The sequence below is a fragment of the Chelonia mydas genome, chromosome 8 (genome assembly GCF_015237465.2).
Source record: "Chelonia mydas isolate rCheMyd1 chromosome 8, rCheMyd1.pri.v2, whole genome shotgun sequence".
NCBI lineage: Eukaryota > Metazoa > Chordata > Testudines > Cheloniidae > Chelonia > Chelonia mydas.
In genome coordinates, this window is record NC_057854.1 from 93168423 (window position 1) to 93195352 (window position 26930).

General features: G+C 41.5%; 1 protein-coding gene across 4 annotated transcripts in view; it reads left to right on the top strand.

Annotated features, from left to right (window-relative positions):
- The window catches only part of USP24 (ubiquitin specific peptidase 24), a 107221-nt gene that overhangs the window by 65826 nt on the left and 14465 nt on the right, over nucleotides 1–26930 (top strand). For 2 of the 4 annotated variants that reach the window (XM_037907493.2, XM_037907490.2), the window contains exons 39-61: nucleotides 153–344; nucleotides 1328–1445; nucleotides 2198–2342; nucleotides 2838–2957; nucleotides 3456–3581; nucleotides 4663–4761; nucleotides 10028–10110; nucleotides 11022–11163; nucleotides 11855–11974; nucleotides 12385–12605; nucleotides 13393–13517; nucleotides 13970–14111; nucleotides 15281–15431; nucleotides 16582–16677; nucleotides 17447–17550; nucleotides 18410–18523; nucleotides 20249–20345; nucleotides 22514–22630; nucleotides 23207–23299; nucleotides 23629–23731; nucleotides 24729–24850; nucleotides 25211–25324; nucleotides 25617–25682. In XM_037907493.2, coding sequence (XP_037763421.1) covers nucleotides 153–344; nucleotides 1328–1445; nucleotides 2198–2342; nucleotides 2838–2957; nucleotides 3456–3581; nucleotides 4663–4761; nucleotides 10028–10110; nucleotides 11022–11163; nucleotides 11855–11974; nucleotides 12385–12605; nucleotides 13393–13517; nucleotides 13970–14111; nucleotides 15281–15431; nucleotides 16582–16677; nucleotides 17447–17550; nucleotides 18410–18523; nucleotides 20249–20345; nucleotides 22514–22630; nucleotides 23207–23299; nucleotides 23629–23731; nucleotides 24729–24850; nucleotides 25211–25324; nucleotides 25617–25682 — 2810 coding nt within the window. Of the gene's footprint in view, nucleotides 1–152; nucleotides 345–1327; nucleotides 1446–2197; nucleotides 2343–2837; nucleotides 2958–3455; nucleotides 3582–4662; nucleotides 4762–10027; nucleotides 10111–11021; nucleotides 11164–11854; nucleotides 11975–12384; nucleotides 12606–13392; nucleotides 13518–13969; nucleotides 14112–15280; nucleotides 15432–16581; nucleotides 16678–17446; nucleotides 17551–18409; nucleotides 18524–20248; nucleotides 20346–22513; nucleotides 22631–23206; nucleotides 23300–23628; nucleotides 23732–24728; nucleotides 24851–25210; nucleotides 25325–25616; nucleotides 25683–26930 lie in introns of those variants that run through there. The other 2 variants (XR_005226562.2, XM_037907491.2) reach the window with 2 other exon arrangements.

Here is a 26930-nt window from a genome sequence, read left to right on the forward strand (position 1 = left end):
AATTAGCTGCATAACTAAATGCCTGCTGTTGACATGAAATGTAATGTGCCATATCCATTGTTAATGACTGAATCTGTGAAATTCTTGGGATTGTCTATTGGTATTTAAGTTCTTCATGTCTGTAACTTTGATTTTCTCTGTTTATTCTATAGCTTCTGAAATGGAGCAGTTGAAGATCAGCCCAGCTGTCATGTTAGAAGACGAGATCACTTGGCTGGATAACTTTGAACCCAACCGCACAGCTGAGTGTGAGACCAGTGAAGCTGACAACATTTTATTAGCAGGACACTTGAGGCTCATTAAGACTCTTCTTTCACTGTGTGGGGCAGAAAAGGAAATGCTCGGTGAGTGTCCTTTTGTGTACCAAAGTACATAAACCAATTTGAGTTTGATCTCTTTGTCACTTGAAGATGTCTGGTTTTGGTTAATAAAGAAGTAGGTAGTGTCTTTGGCAAATCTATGCTTATGATGGCGTGTAGAGTACAGGCACTACACATAGCTACACACAGCAGTGAAAGGCAACCTACACCCACACTTGTCTCTACAGTGTGTAGCTACATGCCTCAGTGAAAGGCTCTAACAGTTCCCCGCTGCCAGAGCCTCTCTCCACTGCTGGAGCCTTTCACTGCGGTGGGGAAAGGCTCTGGCAGCAGGATGCTATGCTGCAAGAAATAGTGGTGTGGACATTTTAGTGGTGTGGACGTTTTAGAGGTGTGGACATTTTAGTCACTGCTTGGGCATGTAGAGAGCACGTGTATATATACCTTTGGGGTTCAAACGTTTAGGGCACTCTACTCACCAAAGCCATGCTTTCCCTTCTACGCTGCTGTTTACACCCATGCTAGCTGGGCATGCAGTGTTTGTATTTTACACACCACCGTCAGTGAGACATAGCTTTATGAAGCCATTTTGTACCGGGCGAAGTAGTGAGGGGTTACAAGGAAAAATGTACCTGAGTTAGTAACCATGTTCTTCATTGCAGGTTGTTTGGGATTTGTAGTGAATTATTTAAAGGTATTTTTTTCTGCCATGGTCGGTGTGGAGGAAATTTACAGGAGAATATCAATATTGTGGCTGCATATAGTTTTGTTGCTGCTGCACCACCGCTGCAGTATCTAGGAATTCTGAGCATATTTTCCTTTGATAGTTACTAGTGTCTGATTTGAAAAAATCAGTCATGAAGAAAATAGGATAGTTCCTGCTGCTGCTGAAAGTCTAGCATGGTGATATTCTAAATAGGTGGCTTTCTTGATATGGACAAGATTTGACTGTCTTTGTAGCAATAAGGCAGATATTTAACATTAAATGTGGATTTGCTTTCTTACAGGTTCATCTTTGATTAAACCGTTATTAGATGATTTCCTCTTCCGAGCATCTAGGATTATCCTGAACAGCAATTCTCCAGCTGGCAGTGCTGCCATCAGTCAGCAGGACTTTCACCCAAAGTAAAGAAAAGAATTTGCATTTTTGTTCATAGTGTACAAGTTCTTGCCTAGCTAGATTGCAGGCTGGAATTGTAAGATATGGGGATTAGTGCAATGGGTTGACTTTCCAGCTATATCTTTGAGTACTTTAATAATCAGCTACTGGTGCACTTGATAAAGGATTGTACCAAAACTTGCCAGTTCCTGTTTGCATTTAAACTCCCACTAATCTCTAAATCCCAAAGGATTTGCCTGTCAAACCTATAAAGAACTTCACATACAGCAGAGAGTTGTACCCAGTGGGCATGGTATCTTGGCCTACAGGTGATGGAGTCCTCTAGCCTGAAGAATATTCATCACTATGGGGAGATGGGTAAATAACACATACATGGAAAGTTAACAACTACTTCAAGTGGTGTCCCTGTGGGTGCTCCACTTCAGGTGTCAGTGCGTCCTAGCACCGTTGATCGGAGATCTTCAGTAGCAGTGCCCAGTCTGGACGCATGTGCGCAGTTGGTGTCTTGTGGCTTCTTTTTTTGATCTTCAGCACAAATGGATGTCTTCCCACAAAATGAGTAGCATTCACTGGTACAGGTCCAGGGAATAAAATTCTCACAGCAAGTTGTGAATCAGTCACTAAACATCTTTTGATTTTGTTTTCCTTTGACAATTATAAGTGGGTTACACAGTCTGACTTACAAGATTTACCAGAATTTAAAATTATGGAGTATGACTACCTACCAAATAGATCCCAGTTGTGGTTTTCTTTTTAGGTGCAGTACAGTGGATAGCCGATTAGCAGCTTATGAAGTGCTAGTGATGTTGGCTGATAGCTCACCTTCCAATCTTCAGCTTATTACAAAAGAGCTGCTTTCGATGCACCATCAGCCTGACCCAACACTTACCAAGGAGTTTGATGTAAGTAAGATGCCTTGATGCAATTTAAATTATTCAGTGTGATTTGAAATACTGTTTTTAGCCACTTCCTTGTTCCAACCGCAAATGTTCCAGAGCCTTCATTTTAAAGTGATATAATCAGATCTGAATTAATGCATACCTATTGATCTTTCCCAAGAGGAAGCACACTTTTGAGTCTATTAGGCAGGTGTCATCTTGATAAATAAAATTATTGCCTAAAAATCCCTGACTGGTTTGATTTAAAAGGTATACAACTTTGTAGACTGTTCTTAGGTATCTTATATTCAATATTGGCTGTACAGCCAGTTATAATAACTTGTGTGCATTAGCGCTCACAAACTTGACTCAGATCTCAGTGAAATGTATGAAAATGTTGTTTAACAGCCAGCATACCTTTTTATAACTGCCTATATAATAATAATGTGATTTACAAGCTGTTGGAGTCCATAGTTTGTATAATCTACTGATACAGAGAAATGTCAATTTTCCCCTTAGTATCTTCCACCTGTGGACAGTCGATCCACTTCAGGATTTGTGGGGCTGAAGAACGGCGGTGCCACTTGTTACATGAATGCAGTCTTCCAGCAGCTATACATGCAGCCAGGTCTCCCTGAGGTAAATTTAACTTTTAATTTCTGACAGATGCTTTCTGCCAACCGATACTTTGATTTTACTATAAATCAGAGCTGAGTAAATAAAAGGGTTTTTAGTCAAATATTTGTCAAACACTGCAAAATTAGTCAAATTATTTTACAAATATTCAATTAGTTCTACTGTAAATTCATTTAAGTCCCAAAATAGATTCTTATTGCATATAAAAATGTGGAGTGTGTGAAATATGCTGAATGGCTCAGGACATGCAAATTCTTAAGAGAAATGATAGGTTATAATATCAAAATCTGTTTTTAAAAAGGAATTTTTTAAATGAATCTATTGTTTAGCACTGCAAGTTTTATCTAAAATGTAAGTTTTTATTCACAAACTCAGTTTTGTCTTCTCGGAACACTTGTGCCTTGTTTAAATGCACAGTAGTAACAGAATTATTAATTTAAATTCTTACGTGACATTTTTGCAAATAAGTCATGTTACGGATGGTTATTTTTTCCCTCCAAGGCATTGCTTTCAATTGATGACGATATGGACAATCCAGATGACAGTGTATTCTATCAAATTCAATCTCTCTTTGGCCATTTGATGGAAAGCAAATTGCAGTATTACGTACCTGAGAACTTTTGGAAGGTATCATTTCCATTTTATTCAGCCTATATAATTTTCCTAGTTAGTAAATATGTGGGACTTGGATTCAGACGTGGTGAAACATGTCAATATTTCTGACTCTTACTAGTAATTATACATCTGTCTGGTCTGAAACTAATAAATATCCTTTTTAAGGTACGTAGAAGCCATAAAGGTGTAAATTTCACTTTTTACAGTTGTCAAGGTTCCTTCCCCGCTCTGAACTCTAGGGTACAGATGTGGGGACCTGCATGAAAGACCCCCTAAGCTTATTCTTACCAGCTTAGGTTAAAAACTTCCTCAAGGTACAAACTTTGCCTTGTCCTTGAACCCTATGCTGCCACCACCAAGCGTGTTAAACAAAGAACAGGGAAAGAGCCCACCTGGAGACGTCTTCTCTCCCCCCCCCCCCCTTCCCCCCCACAAATATCCCCCCAAGCCCTACACCCCCTTTCCTGGGGAAGGCTTGATAAAAATCCTCACCAATTTGCGTAGGTTAACACAGACCCAAACCCTTGGATCTTAAGAACAATGAAAAAGCAATCAGGTTCTTAGAAGAAGAATTTTAATTGAAGAAAAAAGTAAAAGAATCACCTCTGTAAAATCAGGATGGTAAATACCTTACAGAGTAATTAGATTCAAAACATAGAGAATCCCTCTCGGCAAAACCTTAAGTTACAAAAACAGGAATCTACATTCCATTCAGCACAGCAGTTTTACCAGTAATTAAACAAAAGGAAATCTAACTCATTTCTCGCTAGATTACTTACTAACTTTTTACAGGAGTTCTGAAGAGCATTCCTGATCTGTTCCCGGCAAAAGCATCACACAGACAGACAGACAACCTATGTCCCGTCCCCCCCCTCGCTCCAGCTTTGAAAGTATCTTGTCTCCTCATTGGTCATTTTGGTCAGGTGCCAGCGAGGTTATCTTAGCTTCTTAACCCTTTACAGGTGAAAGGGTTTTGCCTCTGGCCAGGAGGGATTTTATAGTTCTGTATACAGAAAGGTGGTTACCCTTCTTCCCTTTATATTTATGACAACAGTGGTTACTATAAAACTGCTAATCTTTTTGGTCTTTATAGATCTTCAAGATGTGGAATAAGGAACTTTATGTTCGAGAGCAACAGGATGCTTATGAATTCTTTACTAGCCTTATAGATCAGATGGATGAATACCTCAAGGTAGAAGTGTGTGTGGGTTCCTGTTGTGTTTTTGGTGGGGTTTTTTGTCCCTGCACCTTTTGGAAAGTAAGTTAAGAACTGCTGTCATTCTTAACAATTTTAGTCAAGTGCAACAAAATCTTACTAATATTTGATAACAAAATACAGAGGTTTAAAATGAACTGTAGTTTTGCCCTGCCAACCTTCCGCCCTGCACACCTATTGCTCCTTGCATTTTGGATGGGCTTTTGGGAAATGCAGTTTTGATAGACTGAGAAGTTCATAACTTGTGGCTTTAGCACCTTAAATCTGCTAAACCGGTTTCTTTGTGTAATTTGCCTGTGGTGTCCAGAATTCTGGCAAAAATCACTTTGGTTATATATATTGATACGTAAATATAATTCCTGCCACCCTAAGTCCTTCACATGATGCCTCTGATCCCCACCACTTAAATTCCTGGTAATGTAACTTTAGGTCAAGGCCCCACACGATTCATGGCCCAAAATATGGCATTTATTCTAAGTCCATCATATAACAATTATGTTGATTAATACTGTATTTTGGAGTGGAAATTGTTCCCAAACTTCTCTCCAGAATGGGATCGTTTGTGGGGAAAGAAGTCATTTCTGGTGACTGCATGTGATCTTTTAGAAGGCAGAAAATTAATATGATATATTGATGTAACACAGGTGCATTTTTATTTAAATTATACCGATGGTTCAGTGAGGCTAGTTAAATTATGCCTGTCTTTTGGACTCAGTGACGTGAGGAAGATGTGACTTGCCTGAGACTAGGATTGAATCTTTGTTTCCATTGATTCTGGTTAGTGATAAAATAGGAGGCCGCGTTAAGGTGTGTTTGGGTGACCTTAATTGTTCGTTTACTGGCATTCTAATGTGGAGGGCCTAGAACGCCAATATTCTCAGTGTGTGTTCCCCTTAAGTTATTGACAGATATTTGTCTTTAACTTTTATTAAGATGGGAGTGTTTGGCTTGGGAATTTTCTTTTGGCTAAGAATTGCTCAGTGAGATCAGTTCCCATGGTGCTTGTAAGTTGCCCAGAAATGAACCACATCTCCCTATGCATGTTGTTTCACCCTCCCACACCCAAAAAAGGCCCCCTCTCTTTCACGCTCCAAGTGTGGCTTCATGCCTCCCACTCTCCCAGTCATGGGAAGAGACTTACTTTGAGGGAAGGTATGGAAAGCAGTCTTGAAGAGCAGTTTCTAGTCTACTCAATGGCCCACCTTATTATTTTACAGTAGTCAAAAAGTACCAGGCCTCCATAAACCGACTCTCCCTGTCTGGATTTGGGGAACTCACAGCTATATCTGCACTGGCGCCATAATATATTCAGGAACTACTTTAATTCCATCCACAAACTCACCACCTCCCTCTGCCCCCAAAATACCACAACTAATCAAAGAAATCATTCTTCATCCAGATAAACAGATAAAACACACCTGGAATTTCTAGGCCATTGCAGTTCTTAGAGATTGCTCATGTCCATTCCATTGTAGGTGTGTGCGCTCACCCCATGCATTGGTGTGCCGTAAGTTTGTTTGTTTGTTTGTTTTTTCCCTCAGTGGTATAATCTGTAGGGGACTGGCTCTGGTGCCTTCTGGAGTGGCGCGCATATGCCCCCTGCTGGCCCCCTCCCTCCCTCAGTTCTGTCTTACCACCAGAGTCGGTGCTAGAACACTCCCCTTGTTCTAGCAAGTAGTTTCTCTTTCAGTGGTTCTTTGAACTTTTATTGTGTAAATAGTTGTATAATTATCAGTTCCTAATAGTGTTAGTGTACTTATTCATAGTCCCCCGAGGGCCTTAGTCCAGAGATGGGGCATGCCCACCCATGGGCTTCAAGCCTGCAAGAAGCCCATACCGATCAGCAATCCGCATCTTATTTGTTTGAAGTGTCTGGGTGAGACCCACATTTGTGAAAAGTGCCCCATCTGCAAGGGATTCAAGCACTGGACCAGAAAGGAGAGAGACATCAGGCTCCGTGTGCTCCTCATGGACTCTGCTCTTGTACTGGCCTCGGAGATGGGACATCCGGATTCAGTGCTGAGTACTTAGGCATTGACAAGAAGTGCACCCCCAGCACCGGCTGCCTCCTGATGACAGACCTTGCACCAGTACCAGCCAAAAGGCACAAGAAGCACACTGGGATGGGGCGTTCCCCGGAGTCCCGCAAGGATAAGGGAGTAGACGAGCCTGGACCGAGTCAGGCAATCTCGTTGCCACCAGAGCACAGCCACACGGCAGCCTCACCTATTGGGCCTAGTCCACCCCACAATCTGCCTCCTACCCCAGGGAGTGGTAGAAGTATGTGGTACCTCACGGTGCCGTCCACCCCAGAAGCCTTTCAAGTGGCAAAAGACCTCCTCCTCCTCCTGATGCTGCCTACTCCTCGGGAAGAGAGGCCTAAGGATCCCTCCCACCCACCCGTTTCTAGGGGAAAGCCCTCAATGGCACCCCTGCAGAAGTCACCCCCACGGCACAGTACCCACGCCCACTCGCCAGGACTACTGCTGTGTCCCGAATCACAGACCCACAGCAGGTTCTTGGCACCGAGCTCCAGGATCCACACATCAGTCACCGGACCCCCGGTACCGGGCCACAGAGGCATGCTGCCGGTCCCCAGAATGCCAGCAGTGGTCACCGGAAAGGCGCCGCTCCCCAGTTCACAGTCGCCAGAGCATCGTGGATGATCCCCGCACTCCGGATTCCGGTCACCGGAGCCTGCGCACCATTCCTGAAGCATTGTTCTCCAGATTATTACCAGGCTTATGAGCAGTGTCGCTGGATACGCATCATGGCTCAGCGGGGTCCCGATACCGCTCCCCGATTGGCAGGCACAAGACTACCAGACATAGTGGGGAAGCCTACTCTATGGTGGCGCTGCTGTGCTCACCAGAGGAAGACCATTCCTCCTCGGGCTCTGAGAGAAAGGAGTAGATGGCCCCCAGGGACCAACTGCCACCTGCACAACGAGCAGGTTCTTCCCAGAGCCAAGCTGCAAGCATGTGGCCACAGGGTCAGTGGCTTGGACCCTGGTAAATCTATAACCCATGGGCAGTGCCCCAGGCTGGCGGACCTCAGGCCCATCGCTCAGTCTCAGAGGTGTTGGAAAGACCTTTGGCCTTGGTGTCTGGACTGCCCCCAGGCTCAGACGTCATGTTGGTCCGAGGAGCCCAAGAGACCCTTCCTCCAGTGGCCGTGGTTCCCCAGAAAGGGGATGTGGAACCCACCCCTCATCCCGGGTTGGCTGCCTCATCATCATTGCCTGGTGAGGCAGGAGGAGGCCCGTCGCAGACTGTGCCTCAGGATGATGGCAAAGCCCACCAGAAGCTGCTTAAATGGGTGGCAGCCAACCTGGGACTGGAGGTGGAGAAGATGTCCGAATCCATGGATTCCCTATTTGATGTCTTGGCAGCAGCGGCCCTGGCAAAGATGGCTCTACCTGTGCATGATGGGGTAGTCAAAATCGTAAAAGCTCTGTGGCAGACTGTCATCCCTGCCCCCCATTTCTAAGAGGGCAGAGCTCAAATACTCTGTTCCTGCAAAGGGGTTTGAGTACTTATATACACACCCCTTCCCTGGGTCACTAGTGGTTGTGGCCGCCAACAAGCGTGACAGGCAGGGGCAGCCCAGCTCAACCTCGAAAAATAAAGATGCAAAGTGACTTGATTGCTACGGCAGGAAAATTTATTCTACAGCCAGCCTACAGCTTCGCATCGCAGACCAGTAGGCTCTGCTCAGCTGGTATCACTTCAACATATGGCAGTCCACTGCCAAGTTTGCTGACTTGCTCCTGCAGGTCATAAGCAGGACCTTGATGCCATGCTAGATGAGGGCAGGGCAATCGTGAGAGCCTCTCTCCAGGCTGCCTCAGATGTGGCAGACTCTGCAGCCAGGGTAGCGGCCTCTGTGATGGCTATGAAAAGGGTGTCATGGCTTCAATCATCTGGTCTGTCGGCAAAGGTCCAACAGTCCATCCAGGGCCTCCCATTCAACAGCTCGGCCCTTTCTGTTGAACAAACAGACAGCAGATTACACAGCCTAAAAGACTCGAGCCACTCTTTGCTCGCTGGGTCTGTACACCCTGTCCCATGCTAGAAAGAGATTTAAACCACAGCAAGCGCAGAGATTCACAGGCCAGACCAGAGCGGAACCGTACCGCAGAAAGAGTAGGGATATAGGCATGGCCAAGGCCAACCCTTCCATGTCAACCAGGATATCTTCCTCCCAGTGTGCTGTCCAAAGCCTCACGCAACCAACGAGGAGAGGCGCCTGCACGCTCAAGATGTCAGCCGTGCCCTGGCTTTCTACTTGGAGCGCACCAAGACCTTCCGCAGATCAACTCAGCTCTTTATGGCGATCGCTGAAAGGATGAAGGGCCTTCCGGTATCCTCTCAGAGGTTTTCAAACTGGATTACCACCTGCATCCGCGCTTGTTACGAGTTGGCACAGGCTGTGCCTCCACCAATAGTGAAGGCTAACTCGACGAGGGCTCAGGCATCTTCCTGGTGCATGTCCCTATCCAGGACATCTGCAGGTCTGTGACATGGCCTTTGGTACACACCTTCCCCATGCATTACACCATTACCCAGCAGGCCAGAGATGACGCTGGATTTGGCAGAGCTGTGTTGCAACTGACACATCCTTGAACTCCTGCCCGCCTCCAGAGGTACTGCTTGGGAGTCCCCTACAATGGAATGAACATGAGCAACCCATCTCGAAGAACAATCGTTAAAAACCGGTTACTAATCTGTCATGTGAGATCAGCCTGTTTTTTTTTTTAAGCTTTAGAACATCACTTCCCAAATGCCTGTTCCTATTTGCCTTAAACTTCTGTGAAAAAATTCTAATGTGGCATCAAATTACACATGCTGCATTTTAGGAGGATTGATTTAGCACTAGCAAAGTAAAATGGGGAGGGGGAGTGATGAAATGGGGATTAAAATAAGACTATCTCTAATCTTAATTTTAGACCGACTTGCTTTTCAGGTTTTTGAGGCGATGCATGTTGGTGATGTAGCTTGTATGAAACACTGAAAATCAAGGGGGGGGTGTGTATATATGAAGTACTCTGTACACAGTGTAAGTAAGTTAACATTGTGATGAGTTAACTTCTGCAGTTTCTGCTTTTGTACTTTGCGACCTTAACATTGCATTAGCACAGGGTTTTTTATGTAATAGATAAAACTGGGACTAAATTCAGGATGCTGCTCTTTGTACATTACAAAAATATCCAACTGATACTTTAACTTTCTATCTTCAACAGAAAATAGGACGAGACCAGCTATTTAAGAATACTTTTCAGGGCATCTACTCGGATCAGAAGATCTGTAAGGACTGTCCTCACAGGTAAGTAACTAGGCAGTATGAGGCGTCACTACATCATGGAGTTCACTTCTGCTTCTTAAAGTAACAGATGTGGGAGGAGGAATAAACTTTCAACTCTGTTGTAATCTTAGTATTGCAAATCCCTTTAATATTCACTGACCGTTTGCCCTGTACAACATAATTTCCTATACCTGTGTCCTACTGGCTCAGAATTCAGGACCACTTTTCTTTCTTATTTAAAATTGCTCATATATTAATGTCACGTGAGCAAATTTGGAACCTTCTCACCTAGTTGTACAATACCATGTGATGTCTCCAGTTGTAAAAAGGAGAGCACAATGGTACTTTGTAAACAGTTGGTGACTAAAACGCTTCCAGCACCTTGTCTATTATAGGAAAAATCTCGCATTCCCAAGCTAAAATTCTAAGGCTTTCATAATTCCTTATGTTGGTCATCACATTTTTTTTCTAATTAGTGGCTCCAAAATAGAAGCCGAAAATGAGAGCAGGAGCCCCTTAACCAGTGGATGGCCACTTATAACAGATCAAATAGAAAATAATTCTAAGTCATTGTTCTCTTGTCAAGTCAGATAGGTGTGAGAAAATAACCCTAATCAGCAGCTGAAATCTCAACAAAAGTGAAGAAAGCTCTGACCAGAAATTGTAATTACTTTCAGAGTTGATCCTCTTTATACGAGTTATACTTTCCAGAAGTGGCTATTTATCTTTATGAAAACTGATAAGCAGATTATTACTTGTCTGTGATCACTTAGCATGCCAGTAGCAGAGCTGGGAATAAATCTCACATTTCTTGATTTCCAACCTTTGCTCTAACAATTGAAGATTCTACCTAGGAAGACATATCTAAGCTAGATATGTTTTGTTTTGTTCTCTAATATTTTAATGGGTTTTTTTTCCCCTCTTGAATCTAGGTACGAGCGCGAAGAAGCCTTCATGGCTCTCAATCTAGGAGTCACTTCATGTCAAAGTCTGGAAATTTCATTGGATCAGTTTGTTAGAGGAGAAGTTCTGGAGGGAAGTAATGCATACTACTGTGAGAAATGCAAAGAAAAGGTATTTTACTGTAGTGAGGAGAAATTAAAATACACACTATGACTTAGACTACGTGTACACTGTGCCACTGAAGTCCTGCCACTGTAAGGCATGCAATGTAGCTGCCAACAAAATAAAACCACCCCCAACGAGGGGTGGTAGCTTCGGTGGCGGGAGAGTGTCTCCTGCTGACACAGCGCTGTCCACAACTGCGCTTTTTGTCATTACAACTTTTGTCAGTCAGGGTATGTTTTGTTTTTTCACACCCCTGATCAACAAAAGTTTTCCTGACGTAAGTCAAGTGTAGACATAGCCTTAGTATTAACTTGTTTTCTACGTGGATGTAGGAAGAAAGATTTCATATGGCATATGAGGGATCAATGTCTTTCATTCACGATCACAAGATTAAATCCAAATCTATAGCCCTAACCAAACATCAAATTCCATCCCCTATGACTTGAGTTTTCTATATCATGAACACTCAGATAAGCAACTGGATAGTATAAGATGTTTTTTTCTAGAGGTGTAAATAACCCAGTCTGCGTGGGTTCTATACACATCGCTCATTGCTTGTGTGTGTGTTTCTAACATTCATCCGGCACTGTGTACAATTTTGGGACATTATTCTTTAAAAATCATTTAGACTAGACAGGAATTGTACAATGTTTTATGATGAGTATCTAGACAGAGGTGACTTTCTTCTCTCTTTAAGAGAACTACAGTGAAGCGCACCTGCATTAAAGCTCTGCCCAGTGTTTTGGTGATCCACCTGATGAGATTTGGATTTGATTGGGAGAGTGGCCGCTCCATTAAGTATGATGAACAGATAAGGGTAAGATAACTGCTCTATATTCTCCCCCTGGGGCTCCTCTTGAATTCCCATATTTCCCTTATCCCTTCCTCAAAAAAGCATTTTTTCAGAGACCATTGTACAGTGATCTTCTCTGCAGTGATAATGTTTGAATGTAGCTCCCTGTGGAGCCTTTCAAGGGCTTAGTCTGTTGTTTCCACTTTACTCCCAAGTCCTTGATGGCCTGGAAAGCGAGAGCAAAAACCTGCTTCTTAAAGAAATGCTGGATAACTCATACATTTTGTGGATAAGGCAAAAACACAGCACTTCCATTAGATATTTCCTGTGTATAAGGCATTTATGAGTAAGTCTGTGTTTTTATACAACTACAGTAAGCTGGTAACATACCAGATGGTGTCTTAGTTTAATCCAAGATGTTTGCTTTTGAACAGTTTCCCTGGATGTTGAACATGGAACCCTACACAGTTTCAGGAATGGCTCGACAAGATTCCTCTTCAGAAGTCGGTGACAACGGGAGAAATACAGATCAAGGAGGTGGAGGATCCCCACGAAAAAAAGTTGCCCCTACAGAAAACTACGAGCTTGTTGGTGTGATTGTGCACAGTGGCCAAGCCCATGCAGGGCACTATTATTCCTTTATAAAGGACAGGAGGTAACGAATGAGAATGATCTCACACGTTAGTGGGTTAGGACCAAAGCAACTGGGTCTGAAGATGACTTGTTTTAAAAGGAGCATCCCAGGTTCCTTGTTAAACGTAGTGAGTCCTTTAAAGCTACCAACAAAGACGCGAGCTACTGAAAAAAACGTAAGCGCTTCTGGAAAAAGTTGAAAATCTAGTGTGAACGAACGTCCAATCCTGTAAGCTACCCCAGTTAATGTCATTTGGTGTGTCTACGCTGCATCTGATCACAAGCCACCCAGCCAGGGTAGACAGACTTATGCTAGTGAGCTAAAAATAGTTGTGTAGACATTGCTTTGACATTGCAGCTGGGACTCAAGCCTGGATGGGGAGGGGCAGGGGGCTTGAGAGCCTGATCTCCAGCCCAGGTGGCAAAGTCTATACAGCTCTTTTTAGTGTGCTATGGTGAGCCCTGCTATCAGAAATCTGTCTAACCAAGCTGGAAGGCTCTTTCCTAGATGCAGTGTAGACATACCCATTTGGGTTCCATGCAGGCTTGCAAGATTGCAGCTTTCAATGATATCTCAACATTAGATGACATGTTTCATGCTTTTGAATTTTAAATCGCGCCTTTTCATTAAAGTAATTTTTATTTTATTTTTTTTGGTAACTTTAAGAATTGTTTTAAGCCCTTCTTGTTCACCATCAAAGCAGACCCAATCTCAGGAATTTCATTGCTAGAGAATTGCTTTTTTTTAATTTAAGGCACTCAAACCTATCTTGTAACTTCTTTCACCTTTCTGTTGTGTTTGACCATAGGGGATGTGGAAAAGGAAAATGGTATAAATTCAATGACACCGTTGTTGAAGAATTTGAATTAACTGATGAAACCTTGGAATATGAATGTTTTGGTGGAGAGTATAGACCGAAAGTATATGATCAGTGTAAGTAATAAGTATAGGCTTAATGAATAGTGGCTTTGTTTCATACTAATTCACTGCAGAGTTAAAATTAAGTAAATGTTATCCAAACATACTAGGAGTTATTATTTTGAATTAACACTTTGACCCGGAGTGACTAGAATTAGAATGTCTTAAGTTACATTTTGACTAGGAAACCTTCCTAAGCAACTTTTCATAAAGTTTTCCACATTACTGAGGAATGTTTTCACTGCTTATAGAGAGAGGGTTGAATAATACTTATTGAACCAAATTCCCTGTAGCCCCATGCCTTATGTGCTCACTTCCCTCAGAGTAGACTGGGAGTAAAATGGTTAAGATTACTTTATATAGTTTACCTTTTGCATTAATTGTCTATTGAATTATGTTTCCTCTGTAGAGATTATAAAGCTAATTATACCTACAAAGACTGACTAGAACCTCATTTTTCCTTAAAGCTAACCCTTATCCCGATGTACGTCGGCGGTACTGGAATGCCTACATGCTGTTTTACCAGAGAGTCTCGGATCAGAACTCTCCAGTCTTACCAAAGAAAAGTCGAGTCAGCGTTGTACGGCAAGAAGCTGAGGATCTCTCACTGTAAGTTTATCCTCCTATCTGAGGCATTGCTGATGCCATGATATCTAGATACCATAGACAAAACTAAGAACAGGATAATTCCTGTCCCTCAAAGGAGCATGCTGTCTACCCTGTTTTTTTTGAAGGCTCTTAATGAGTACTTTTTTATTGCTTCTGTCAAGGTTCCCTCCCCACTCTGAACTCTGGGGTACAGATGTGGGGACCCTCATGAAAGACCCCCTAAGCTTATTTCTACTAGCTTCTGTTAAAAACTTCCTCCCCAAGGCACAAATCCTTCCTTGTCCTTGGACGGTATTGCTGCCACCACCAAGTGATTTAGAGACAGATTCAGGAAAAGAACCACTTGGAGTTCCTGTTTCCCCAAAATATCCCCCCAAGTCCCTTCACCCCCTTTCCTGGGGAGGCTTAAGAATAATATACCAACCAAATAGGTAAACAAGGTGAGCAGAGACCAGACCCTTGGGTTTTTAGGACACTAAAAACCAATCAGGTTCTTAAAAGCAGAACTTTATTATAAAGAAAAAGGTAAAAGAAGCACCTCTGTAAAATCAGGATTGAAGGTAATTTTACAGGATAATAAGATTTAAAACACAGAGGATTCCCCTCTAGGCAAAACTTCAAAGTTACAAAAAACAGGAATAAACCTCCCTCTTAACATAGGGAAAATTCACAAGCTAAAACAAAAGATAATCTAACGCATTTCCTTGCTTTACTTACAATTTTTGTAATCTTAGATGCTTATTTCAGGTACGGTTTTAGGAGAGGTTTTTTTTTTTCCCGCCTGGTCCCTCTCTCTGTCCTGAGAGAGCAAACAAAGAGAGCACAAACAAAACCTCCCCCCACACATTTGAAAGGATCTTCTTCCCTTATTGGTCCTTTTGGTCAGGTGCCAACCAGGTTATTTGAGCTTCTTAACCCCTTACAGGTAAAGGAGGGATTTTATGCTACCCTTAACTGTATGTTTATGGCAGCTTCCATGAGTAACTTTCATGCTCCCACCACTGTTGTAGTGAGAGGTCTGACATTGACTCAAACAGCCTCCAAAAATATATGTAGATAAGGATCAAAACACTTTATTAAGATGACATTTTCCTGTTGGTATATTGAAAATTGCCTTGCAAGATTCTCTCAGGATTCAGTTATCAGCATTAAACTTGTCTGTCTCTTAGATCTGCTCCATCTTCTCCAGAAATTTCACCCCAGTCATCACCTCGACCACACAGACCCAACAGTGACCGTCTCTCCATCTTGACTAAGCTGGTCAGAAAAGGAGAGAAGAAGGGACTCTTTGTAGAGAAAATGCCTGTACGAATATATCAGGTAAAGAACTCCAAAAATAGGGACTGAATGCTGCTTCTGTCCATTTATTCTTAGGCACAGCAGGTGAAATACATTGTTTTGAAGCTGACCCTAATGTAGAAATAGATTTGTTGAAAACAAAACTAGATTAAAGGTGGAAAATGTTTCAGGACTGTTTAACTCATTCCTATAGCCGTCAATCCAATGCTAATAACTAATTGTACAGCACGGTACTTTTACACCATATCATTCAAAAACATCGATTGACAGATTCCCTGCCTTGAAGAATTTTTAGTTTAAAACAGTCTAAATGAACATTAAAATCCATGTATATTAGGGAGAGTGAAGAGATAATTGATGAGAGCAGAAAGGATGGAGTCCTTGAAGTGAGTCTAAAGAAAAATAGAGAAGATATTTGGCAGATAAATGGGAATTCTATCTAGCTGTCCTTGTTTTTGGAGCAAAATGTCAGAGCAGTAAGGTGAGGAGAATGGGAGAAACCAAAAGGAAGAGAAGGAGACAAGCTCAGACATACAAATGTTCCCTCTTCCTGTGAGGGCTTTGAAGTTGGCTTGGTAAGATGGAAAGTCAATGGAGGGAGAATTGGTGACCATTTAAGCAGTGGAGTACAGGAGGATTTACAGTGCAGTCTCGTGTTTAAAACATGTAGTCACAGAAAACAGAATTTGTTTTAAACTTATTGTGAGGCTTCTAGTGCAACTTGCTTGGGGGAAACTCTGCATGCATGTACATTATCATGACTTTGTTGCACCTGCTAATTTTATGGTCCAATAACTTGTGTAGCACATGTTAGTGATATCCTAAGCTTTCATTTTCTTGGCACGTAGTCTTGTAACATTGCTAAACACAAACAAAACCACAAGCTATCTTTTGCTGGGCAAGTGGGTAAATTAGTCTCATTCTGCTAGTGTGATTCTTACCGTATTTTGGGAGAAAATAATTGCCTTTATGGAAGTCTTTCAGTACTAACTTCCCCAGAGCAATACAGTGAGCTCAGAGCACAAACAAGTTCATTGCCTGACCATGTGCCAAACACTCCCAATCCCTCTGGAGTAGGTAGGATTGGAATGTAAATGTGAGCACTGTAACCTGGGAGGATGTAATGGTTTCTTGCCGTCCATTACTAACAATAACCACTTTTCCTTTACAGATGGTGAGAGATGAAAATCTGAAATTTATGAAGAATAGAGATGTGTACAGTACTGACTATTTCAGTTTTGTTCTGTCGTTAGCTTCTCTGAATGCTGTAAGTAGCAGAATTTTAATCCTTGGGTGCTATAATATTGGACCGGAGGGCATACAGAAGGCTGTTTGGGCCCCAGTCTGAAGAAAGGCAGCTGGGTGGACTAATTGAATTCTTGTTTAAACTATTCAATATTTCCAGTTACCTTTCCTAGTGACAGCATCCAGTTAAAAGCTGGTGCTATCTTCCTGTTCCTGATAATGGAAACAGTTGTCATCAGGCTGCAATAAAATGTGCAAAAGTGTGATTTAAATTTCTATAATTAAAAAACTGTATAACAGGAGTGCAAGTTGTTAAGCTCTGGCTGGTTAGCATTCCCTTCTATATGAAGGGTGGATCACAATTGATATTAGTCACCATCATATCGTTCTTTTTCCAGTTCTTGAAGCTTTGTGTAAAACAACGCTTCCAACTTTAAAGGGACATTATTTACAAGCCTAGTAGCTCTGATAGATGCACTCTCCAGTGTCCTAGAGCTCATACAGTCCTGTCTACTCACAATAATGGAACAGTAAACCAGCATCCTGGGTTGGGTGAGGTTTTCAGCAAGTTAGTTCATATTTTAACGAAGGTATAGGCCTAGTTTTAGATTGCTCTTGTGTTCTGAGCTGGAGAGTCTTCATTTCAGTGTAGGTAAAATTTGGAGCCTGCCAATGTGCCTCCAAATAAAGCAGAACTTTAAAAAATGAGTATTTTGCTATGTTTGAGTCTTTACAAATATGAACAGAAAAATGGTACTGCTGGACTGGAGTGAATGTGTTGTTTCTTTCAGACTAAGCTAAAACACCCCTATTACCCATGTATGGCAAAGGTGAGCCTACAGCTAGCGGTCCAGTTCCTCTTCCAAACCTATCTACGAACCAAGAAAAAACTCAGGTAAGGATTCATGTTAGTGTTCTATGGGTATACTCGCTGAGATCTGCTGACTTGTAAATCCTGTAACTTTTTGAAGCATTGCATTTAAACCTCTTGACTCCACAAATCCACTTGATATTCACCAGCACAGCAGTAGTCTCCAGCTGTGGGATTCCAAATACAAATGGAATTTGCCCAACACAAGAAAATCCCGGGAGGGAAACTTGACAACTTATTTCTACTGCAGTTGTCTGTTTCTATTGGTGTCATCCATAACATTGTTGTGGGGGTAGAAAGGATTTAAATACAGGTAAAATGATCAAAGATTTAATTAGCTTGTATTCTGAGTTGAGAAATAAGAACTCTACATTCTGGTATTTTATGAGCCCAAGTAAATTCTTAATTTTTAAATAAATCCATACTCGTTCTGACTATTGCAGAGTTTATGAATAATGTCAAAACCCACCCTTTGGATCTCAGTGCAGGAATGGCTAGGCTGGATTTGAGAGAGTAAAATGCGATGCCTGGTTTTTTCCCCTAAGTGTTTCACTATTTTGTCCTGTGCTGTCCAACGTCTTTGCAATTCAAATCAAGACATGGGTCATTTATGTGCTGTAGACAGGTGAAACAAAAAGAGCATCTGAGTTCCTGTATCTTGTTAAATTCTTAAGATATTTTTCAGTGGTGGAAGCAGCAGCTCCCCAGAAAAAGGAGTCAAACCACTCCCCTTTGATTGACCAGTCGTTGGGTCCTGCTGTCCTGAAAGCTGCACAGCAGAATAACTACCTCTAGAAACACCAGATCTTGATGATCGGACAAGAAAAAGTCAGATATGGAATTCTGCTGTTTTACTGATCCTGCTGTCTCTGCTTCATTAAAGGATTGATACGGAAGAATGGATTGCCACCATTGATGCATTGCTTTCTAAAAGTTTTGATGCTTGTCAGTGGCTAGTTGAATATTTGGTTGGATCAGAGGGACGAGAGCTTGTAAAGTAAGTACCAATATCCTCTCTCAAGTCAATATAAGTAACGTTTCTTAAAGGCGTGGTTTGTCAGTTACTAATAAAAGTAGAAGAGCTGTTGAGTATCTTCCGTATCCCTTAATCAGATGTTTAGAAATAGTATTTATCATAATCTGATTGCTTAATTTTTCATGAAGAAGCCAATAAATATAATAAAATAGTGATATCCACTTACATGGAGAAACAAATGTCTAATAATCTAGTTTTAGTGATTGCTTTGAAATGCATCTTGAAGAGTTTGTGGAGCTCCTTACTTGTTTCTGTTACAAGAGGAAGGGAACAGAAAACATGATTAAATATATTTTAAAAGATCGTTGCAGGTATTCTCAATTTTGTTTCTCTTACAAAGATGTAGAAGCTAAAGTATATGCTTTGAGTAAGTTCATCCACCCACTGACTCCTCTACAGTGAAGTCCCTAGATGAGCAATTTAATGGATCAAGTTGCTCAGAAGGATGTTTCAAACAGCTTTTATTGTACTTAATAGAAGGGGAAGGTAATTTGTGGTCAAGAAACAGAGCCCTCTCCCCCCGAAATGTGCTAGTCAGGTCTTATTTCAGAATGCCTTTCATTGAGAATTCTCAAGTTATTTTTCAGTTCTCAGCTTTTTATGAAGGTGGTTGTTTACAAAAGCTCTTCAGCCTAGTTTATTTCTTTCTTAGGGGCATTTACATTAAATCCTTCTCACAGATTGTTGGTTTTATCTTGCACTATTCCAAGGTTTCAGTGGGGATTTCCACAGCAACTCTTTTGAGCATAATAAATCCAGGCCATTGCTGACAGCTGTTAGAGTTTAAATGATTGGAGAGCTCACAACTTAATACTGCCTTGTTCTGGGATTACAAGAAAATTTTGTTTTGCATCCAAGGCTCTCTTAACTTTTTAGCACATATTCCAATGTATTAGAAAACTTCATGATCTAAGTTTAAGCATTTTCTTAATTGTATTAAATATTTAGATGATAAATCATAATTATTTTGAGGGAATAACTCTTCTGCTGTCATACTAAGTGATCAGGTGATCCATGGAAATACGGTATATTTCTAGCTAACTAGCCATAATAATCACTAATTGAGGCAAGGAAATTCAAAGTTGACGCTCATTCCTTAACTCTAGTTGTGAGTGGCTTTGTTTTTCTGCATCAAACTCACCAGTGTTTAAACAGAGTTCTCTCTGAATTACCTATATGCTTTGGGGTATTTTGGATTTCATATCAGGAAGTAAGTTTGCTGGTTCTTGTTCAGAAAAGGAAATATCTAGTGTTTAGGCATTTTCAAGGCACCTGTCTTGTAATCTAAGATGGAAAATGTTGGAGTGTGCCAGCTCTGAGAAGTTGAGGCAAGATCCCATTTAATCACTTCTAAGTGGCTGAGAACATATGCTAGGAATCTGCTATGCTACCCTACTGTATGCTATGTATAAAAGCGCTGATTGAAGAATGTCGATGCTATATGTATAGATGTCTCTTATGAATTGTACTATAACTTCAGTTTGGTCTTTTAAAGTGATAAAATGCAGTTTCACTGCTCTAAAAAAATAAATCCATTGGAAATTGCAATAGGAGCAAGCATGTGAACGCAAGCTTCAACTCTTGTCCTTTTACATGCCAAATGCCAAACTTCAGCATGAAGTAATAGTGTAGACAAATCAAAGATTTGATCCCAAGCTCCCTTCAGCTTTGTTGTGTATTTTCCAGGACTTTCCTACTGGAGTGCAGTGTAAGAGAGGTTCGCATTGCTGTAGCCACCATTCTTGAAAAAACTTTAGACGGTGCCTTGCTTTATCAGGATAAGGTCAGTGATATTTCATTCTGAATTAGTGTATTGATTTTTGTAATGTTATAGCTGTCACTGTATTGCCAGAAAATACCATGCACCTCTGTTAATGACCAAAGTAGAAGGCTTTAATAACCTCATTCTCCATAGTTCTTCAGTTCTTGAATCTCTTCATGCTCATTTCCTCTAGCCACAATAATGCAGTGTACACCAGTCTTGGACTCCCAAGTTGCATATTTTGAATGTCGGGTACACATCATGAGATCTCAGCACTCAATCTATATGTAAATAGCAGTTAAGTTTGCTGGGGAATGACATGCACCTTAACTTTGCGGTAACAGAGGATGGAAAAGTCTTGGGAGCAAAATAAGGACCTCTACATGGCTTTCATCAATTAGACAAAGGTCTTTGACTCTGTCAATTGTGAAGCCCTGTGGAAGGTGCTGGCCAGATTTGGCTACCCTCCAAAATGTGTTAAGGTCCTAAGGCTTCATGATTAGGTGACTGCCACAGGTCTCTATAATGGCCTTGAGATGGAATTTTTTGTTATAAAAACTGGGGTTAAGCAAGGATGCGTTATTGCCCCAATCCTGTTTCCATCTGTTTAGCAGTGGTTTTGGTCCTCATTAAAGATCACCTCCCCAATCACCACACTAATGCCAGCATCCTCACTGAAGCCAATGTCACCAGCATGGAAGCAATGATCCTCATGTACCAACTTCGCTGGGCTGGACATTGTGTGAGGATGCCAGACTCTCTCCTCCCAGAACAAGTCCTCTACTCTCAGCTCACCCATGGTCAGAGGAAACTCTACAAAGAGACACTGAGAATATGTCTTTAGAAAACTGATGTGGACATCACAAGCTGGGAAGAGCAAGCCACCAACCGATGCCAATGGTGTCATATCTTCCATCAGGCAGTGGCCCGATTAGAGGAGAAGTGCCTTACCCTCAAAGCTGAAAAGAGAGAGAGGAGGAAGGAAAAAGAAATAACTTGCTCCCAGCAGGCCGCTGGCCTGCCACAAAATGTCTGTACCTACTGTGGGCGGATTTGCGGTTCCAGGATCGGACTCCTGAGTCATCTCAGGACCCATATGTAAATCCATGGTAGAGATCATCCTCGAAATCAAGGGATCACCAATCAATCAATCAATTTTAAGGGCTCAAGTTCAGTTAAAACACAATATTTCCTGTAAAAATATATAAATAACATTCAGGTTTGTTGTCTCAAAGAGAAGCTGACCCCACAAAAAATTTTGAAAAATTTGTTTGGAAATCATTCTTTGTCATGTTTTGATTTATTCTCTTTTGATATTACCAAGAATGGTTCACAAATTCAGAATCTAAGAGTTACCTGCAACTGCTTCCCCTTCCTTATCTGAAGTCAGATGTCTCTGACATCAGCATAGTATAGTACGCTGGAGTGAATATAGATGCAATGGTGATTAGAGGATTAACTTTGGGTGAGAGCGTCTCAGTAGGTGAGCTTTTTCACAATGTTCCTGCTTACATGCAACTGTCCCTAGTAATACCACAAGGGAGAAACCACAAAAAATTATGAAACAAGGAGTAATTTCAAAACAGTGCTGGTTTTTTTTCCGGGTGGGGCAGATGAATTTAGACCTCCTGTCATACAATTGTCCTTGAGTTGTAAGAGAAATTGAGAAAATATGATCACTGTTCTGTGCTTCTGGCATGCGTTGCCAATGGGCTTTTAAGCTAGTCTTAATTGCCAGACAACTGTTCACAGTGGGAATTAATTTCCTAACTTTGTATATTGACTTTTTCAGTGAATGCTTCTGTGTGATGGATTAAGATAACACTCTCATGGGGAGGAGGATGTTCCTACCCCTTTGGGCCACTGTTTAGGAAGTTGTCTAATTAAGCCTATAAGGAAAGTCTGCTAAATGGCCCAATGAGACACAGCTGGCCAAATTCCATTTTTCTGAGCAAGTTCTGCTGAACGTTGATACTTTGCTTTCATTTTCATAATGTACATATTACTGTCTGAAAGGGGAAAGCTGGTTTTGACCGTGCTTCATCCTGGTTTGATTTTTCTCCTCACAATAAGTACATCCGAATATAAACACAGTGGTGGTCACTAGCCCTTAACCTTGATAGGGGGTGTTTTGAATGATTTGTACAGTAGACAATTGCCACTCTAATTTAAATATTACTTTTTGACAGTTAAAAAGTCTGCATCAGGTAATGGAGGTGCTACTTGCTCTGTTGGATAAAGATGTTCCCGAGAACTGTAAAAACTGTGCCCAGTACTTTTTCCTGTTCAACAACTTTGTACATAAGGTAACTAAATGAACTAATCACTTTTCAAACGATTTGAATTTTAAAAGGACACGAGAAAAGGAACTGGTTATGGATACTCTAGAACCAATTTAAGAAAACAGTGGTAATGAGAACTTTCCAGAATTCAAATGAGTAAAACTCCTATCTCTGTAAAGTACATGACTTTTGAACACTAGATTGGGACAAAAGAATATAGAAATACAGGCAATGTATACATGTTAAACCCTTCCTGTGCTGCTTAAGTCTAAATGCAATAATTTGACAGTATTTAAAGAAATAGGCTGAAAGGTTTGCGGTAGAAAGCTGAATAGCGGAGAGGATGGGGCTGTACATCACAGCATGGTTTCTTACTGTTTTAAAGCCACACAAAGCTTACAAACCACTAAAGCAGAATTTCAGAAAGCATCCTTTATTCAGTGCTCTTGCTATGTGAAGGTGTAGCTTATTGATAGAGAAACACTTTCTTCGTACGTAGGGAATTTAGAGTCTAGCCTATGCAGCAAATTACTTTTGCTCCTGAAAAACGTCATTCTGTATCTGTACAACAATGTAACTTTGCATTCTGTCTTTTGACAGCAGGGTATAAGGGCTAGCAATCTTCTTCTCCGACATTCTGCTTTAAGGCATATGATCAACTTTCTCCTTGGCCCCAACCGGCAAAATAACCAGGTAACTGCCTAACTGGCATGTATGTCGTGTGTGCTTAGGTTGGCTATTCCCATATTTTTCATATGCTTAAGTCAGAGGACAGACTTTTCATGAGGTTTAAAAAGGAGCATTCCTCTGATGATTTTATCATTTTCCTTTAAATCTGTGCTTAAACTCCACTTTTGTCTGTATGAATTGATGTTTCGTAGCTGTGATGGTCTGAGTGTAATACAGGAAGTTTCCACTGCGTCCAGAGAAGAGAAAGTTATAGATGCTTGGCTTCTTTGAATGTGTTACTACCGATGTAAGTAGGGAGTGATGTATACTTTGCTCCTTCCTTTGCCAAACAGAACCGCAGGTGGAGTTCAGCACAAGCTCGGGAGTTTGGATTCCTTCACAATACTGTGGCACTGCTGGTTTTGCACTCCGATGTCTCCTCACAGAGGAATGTGGGTAAGAGTTACCTTTCGGTTTTTATATGGCACTTTGCTGAGATGATCTTACATTTGTGGAGGGAACTAATTTTGTCGTCACTGGGGAAATAAAATTGCCTTGAACATGGAAAACAATAGTGTGTGTGTGTGTGATGTACAGTTGAGCCCGTGTGTTTTTTCACCTGGGTACATGTAGAGATACTTGGGTCCCGTGGTGAACTAAAAATATGGCTGGCACTCTAGGAATATGTGAATATATCATTTTTATAGCACCCTGTCATCCAAATGTCCCAGAGAGTTTTACTAGCATCTGTGAATTAAGCCATATCAATCCAGTCTGGGCCACGTACAGACACGACCAGCTTTCAACATTGTACTTTGCTTGCATTTTCCATATCCCTTCCAGCCCTTTCAAAAGGATATTTGATTAGTAGGTAAAGTTAAATGAGCAGTTAAGTATCCAGCCACCTGCAGCAGAAAACGACACTCCTGTTAAGCTAAGTGCTGTGGAAGGGATGAAAAGACAAAAGTTGGGATCCTCGGTGCTTGAAGTGAGACTTGAGAGACATCCCCTCCCTCATTTGAAAGAAAAGTTTCAGTACTGAACAGGATTGTTAAATTTGCCAAACTCTGAGCTGGGAGTGAGGTTTTAAAGCACTAGAAAGGTGTTAAGCTCTGTTGCACCACTTGAATGTGGTGGTAGTGATTGTGTTAAAACTTGATAGAAGTATCCAGGGTTAACCTACGTAAGTAAACTCGTTTGCTGTGGCCTTTTAGCGCTTTATTAAGTTGTCACTAGGATGCTGACAGTGTAATAAATGGTTCATTTTCTGTGCTCAAGTGATTGTGTGGTGATGCCTATTGTAGGTGGTGCAGCACTTGAGATGAAGGTTCTTGGAAACTATTTGCTGCCAACAGAGATTGCAGCAAACTCAACATTGTCACAGAATGATGGTGGTTTTTGAAGTGCAGAACAGTGTTATATCCGTGGGTTGTGTGTTCTGTTTTTCTTTTAGCTCCTGGTCTCTTTAAACAGCGTCCACCTCTTAGCATCACTGCCTCAGGTCCACTTCTGTCCCTCCATGAAGAAGTGGAAGCCTTGTTGTTCCTGTCTGAGGGGAAGCCTTACTTACTGGAGGTAGCTATTGTGCTAAATGTCTCCATATTTTGTGTGTTTAAAAGCTGGTGTTACGTTGGTTCTTTGAAATACCACTACACTTGAGATATAAAATGAAAATTTTAGCCTTTGGAACACACATCAGAAAATATCAACTCAGCCTTTTTACACTGAGAAATTTCAATAAAATAGCTCATAAGTGGGCTGCAAGCCAACTTACTGTTGAAGGCAAGCTTAGCAGAGATGGAAAGCAGCAATGTTATGGAATGCTGTTGGGGTGGACTGACCTGGCCTCTGTGGGGTAGGAAGCAAAATTACATCCCTTCTAAAGGATACTAAAAAAAATCCCGTGTTGAAATGATATGTGTATCTCTCCGTTAGGTGATGCATGCATTCCGGGAGCTAACTGGATCATTGTCCGTTCTCATTGAGATGGTGGTGTACTGCTGCTTTTGTAATGAGCACTTTTCCCTCACCGTGCTACATTTCATCAAGGTACAAAGCTAATCAAAGTAGATTTTCAGCATATGTTCTGTTCCAGGCTTTGAACTTAGGGTTGTGTTCCAAGGGCTTTAAATATTTTTGTGGGGATCTTAAGTATAGTCTGTACAGCTCCTTGGAATTTTCTTTAGGTTTTAAGGTTCAAATAAATAGTTCTAAGAGTTTTTTTATAAACTACAAACAAGGAATGTTAAATATGTTATATTTTGAACTATTATTAAATTACATCAGATTTATGCGGGTGTGTATTCTACCATCTGATGAATTTTGTATTTCTAACATACAGAACCAGCTGGAAACTGCCCCCCCTCATGAACTGAAGAACATATTCCAGTTACTTCATGAGATATTGGTAAGTGAAGAGTAAAGACTTGTATATGAAGCACTGCCCAAGCAGGCTGGATTACATTTAACTCCCTAACTGAAGGAAGGCATTATTATGGTGGTTACAGTTCTGACACACACATCCTATAATCTTTCCTCCTTTCAGCTGTGTTACTTACTCAATATTGCAATAGTCAGTGAAATGCTACAAGTCTTGTTTTTTTCGTTTTGGACCTGAAGAGAATCAGGTTCATGATTCTAAGGAATGGTAGGAGGGAAAACAGCACAATAAATTTAATGGATTTCAAGAAGGCAGACTTTACCAAATTCAGGGATTTGGGGGGTAATATCCTATGGGAAGCAAGTCTAAGGGGAAAAGCAGTTCAAGAGAGTTGGCAGTTTTCAAAAAGACATTAAGGGCACAAAAGCAAACTATCCCACTGCATGGGAAAGAGCAGAAGTATGGTAAGAGACCATTCCGGCTTAACCAGGAGCTCTTCAATGATCTGAAACTCAAAAAGAGTCCTACAAAAAGTGGAAACTAGGTCAGATTACAAAGGATGAATGTAAACAAATAACACAAGTATGTAGTGACAAAATTAGAAAGGCCAAGGCACCTAACAAGATTAAATTAGCTAGAGATATAAAGGGTAATGAGAAAACATTCTACAAATACATTAGAAGCAAGAGGAAGACCAAAGACAGGATAGGCCCATTACTCGGTGGGAGCGGGAGAAGGGGAACAATAACAAAACGTGGAAATGGCAGAAGTATTAAATGACTTTTTGTGTGTTTTTCACCAAAAAAGTTTAGTAGCAATTAAACATCTAACTTAATGAATGCCAGTGAAAATGAAGTAGAATCAAAAGTTAAAAAATATCTAGACAAGTTAGATGTCTTCAAGTCACCAGGGCCTGATGAAATACATCCTAGGGTACTCAAGGAGTGAGCCATTAGCGCAGGGGTGGGCCACATTGGGATTGCAAAGCTGCATCGAGGGCCAGGTAGGGAATGCTGTGCCTCCCCAAACAGCCTGGCCCCCTCCCACTTCCTGCCCCCTGACTTCCCCCCTCAGAACCGCAGACCCATCCAACCCCTGCTGTCTCCTGAGTGCCCCGACCCTTATCCGCACCCCTGATAGGCCCCCCGGGACTCTGATGCCTATCCAACACCCCCGTCCCCTGACGGTCCCCCCCAGAACCTCCGCCCCATCCAACCCCTCCCTATCCCCTGACTGCTCCTTGGGACTCCCTGCCCCCTTATCCAACCCCACCGC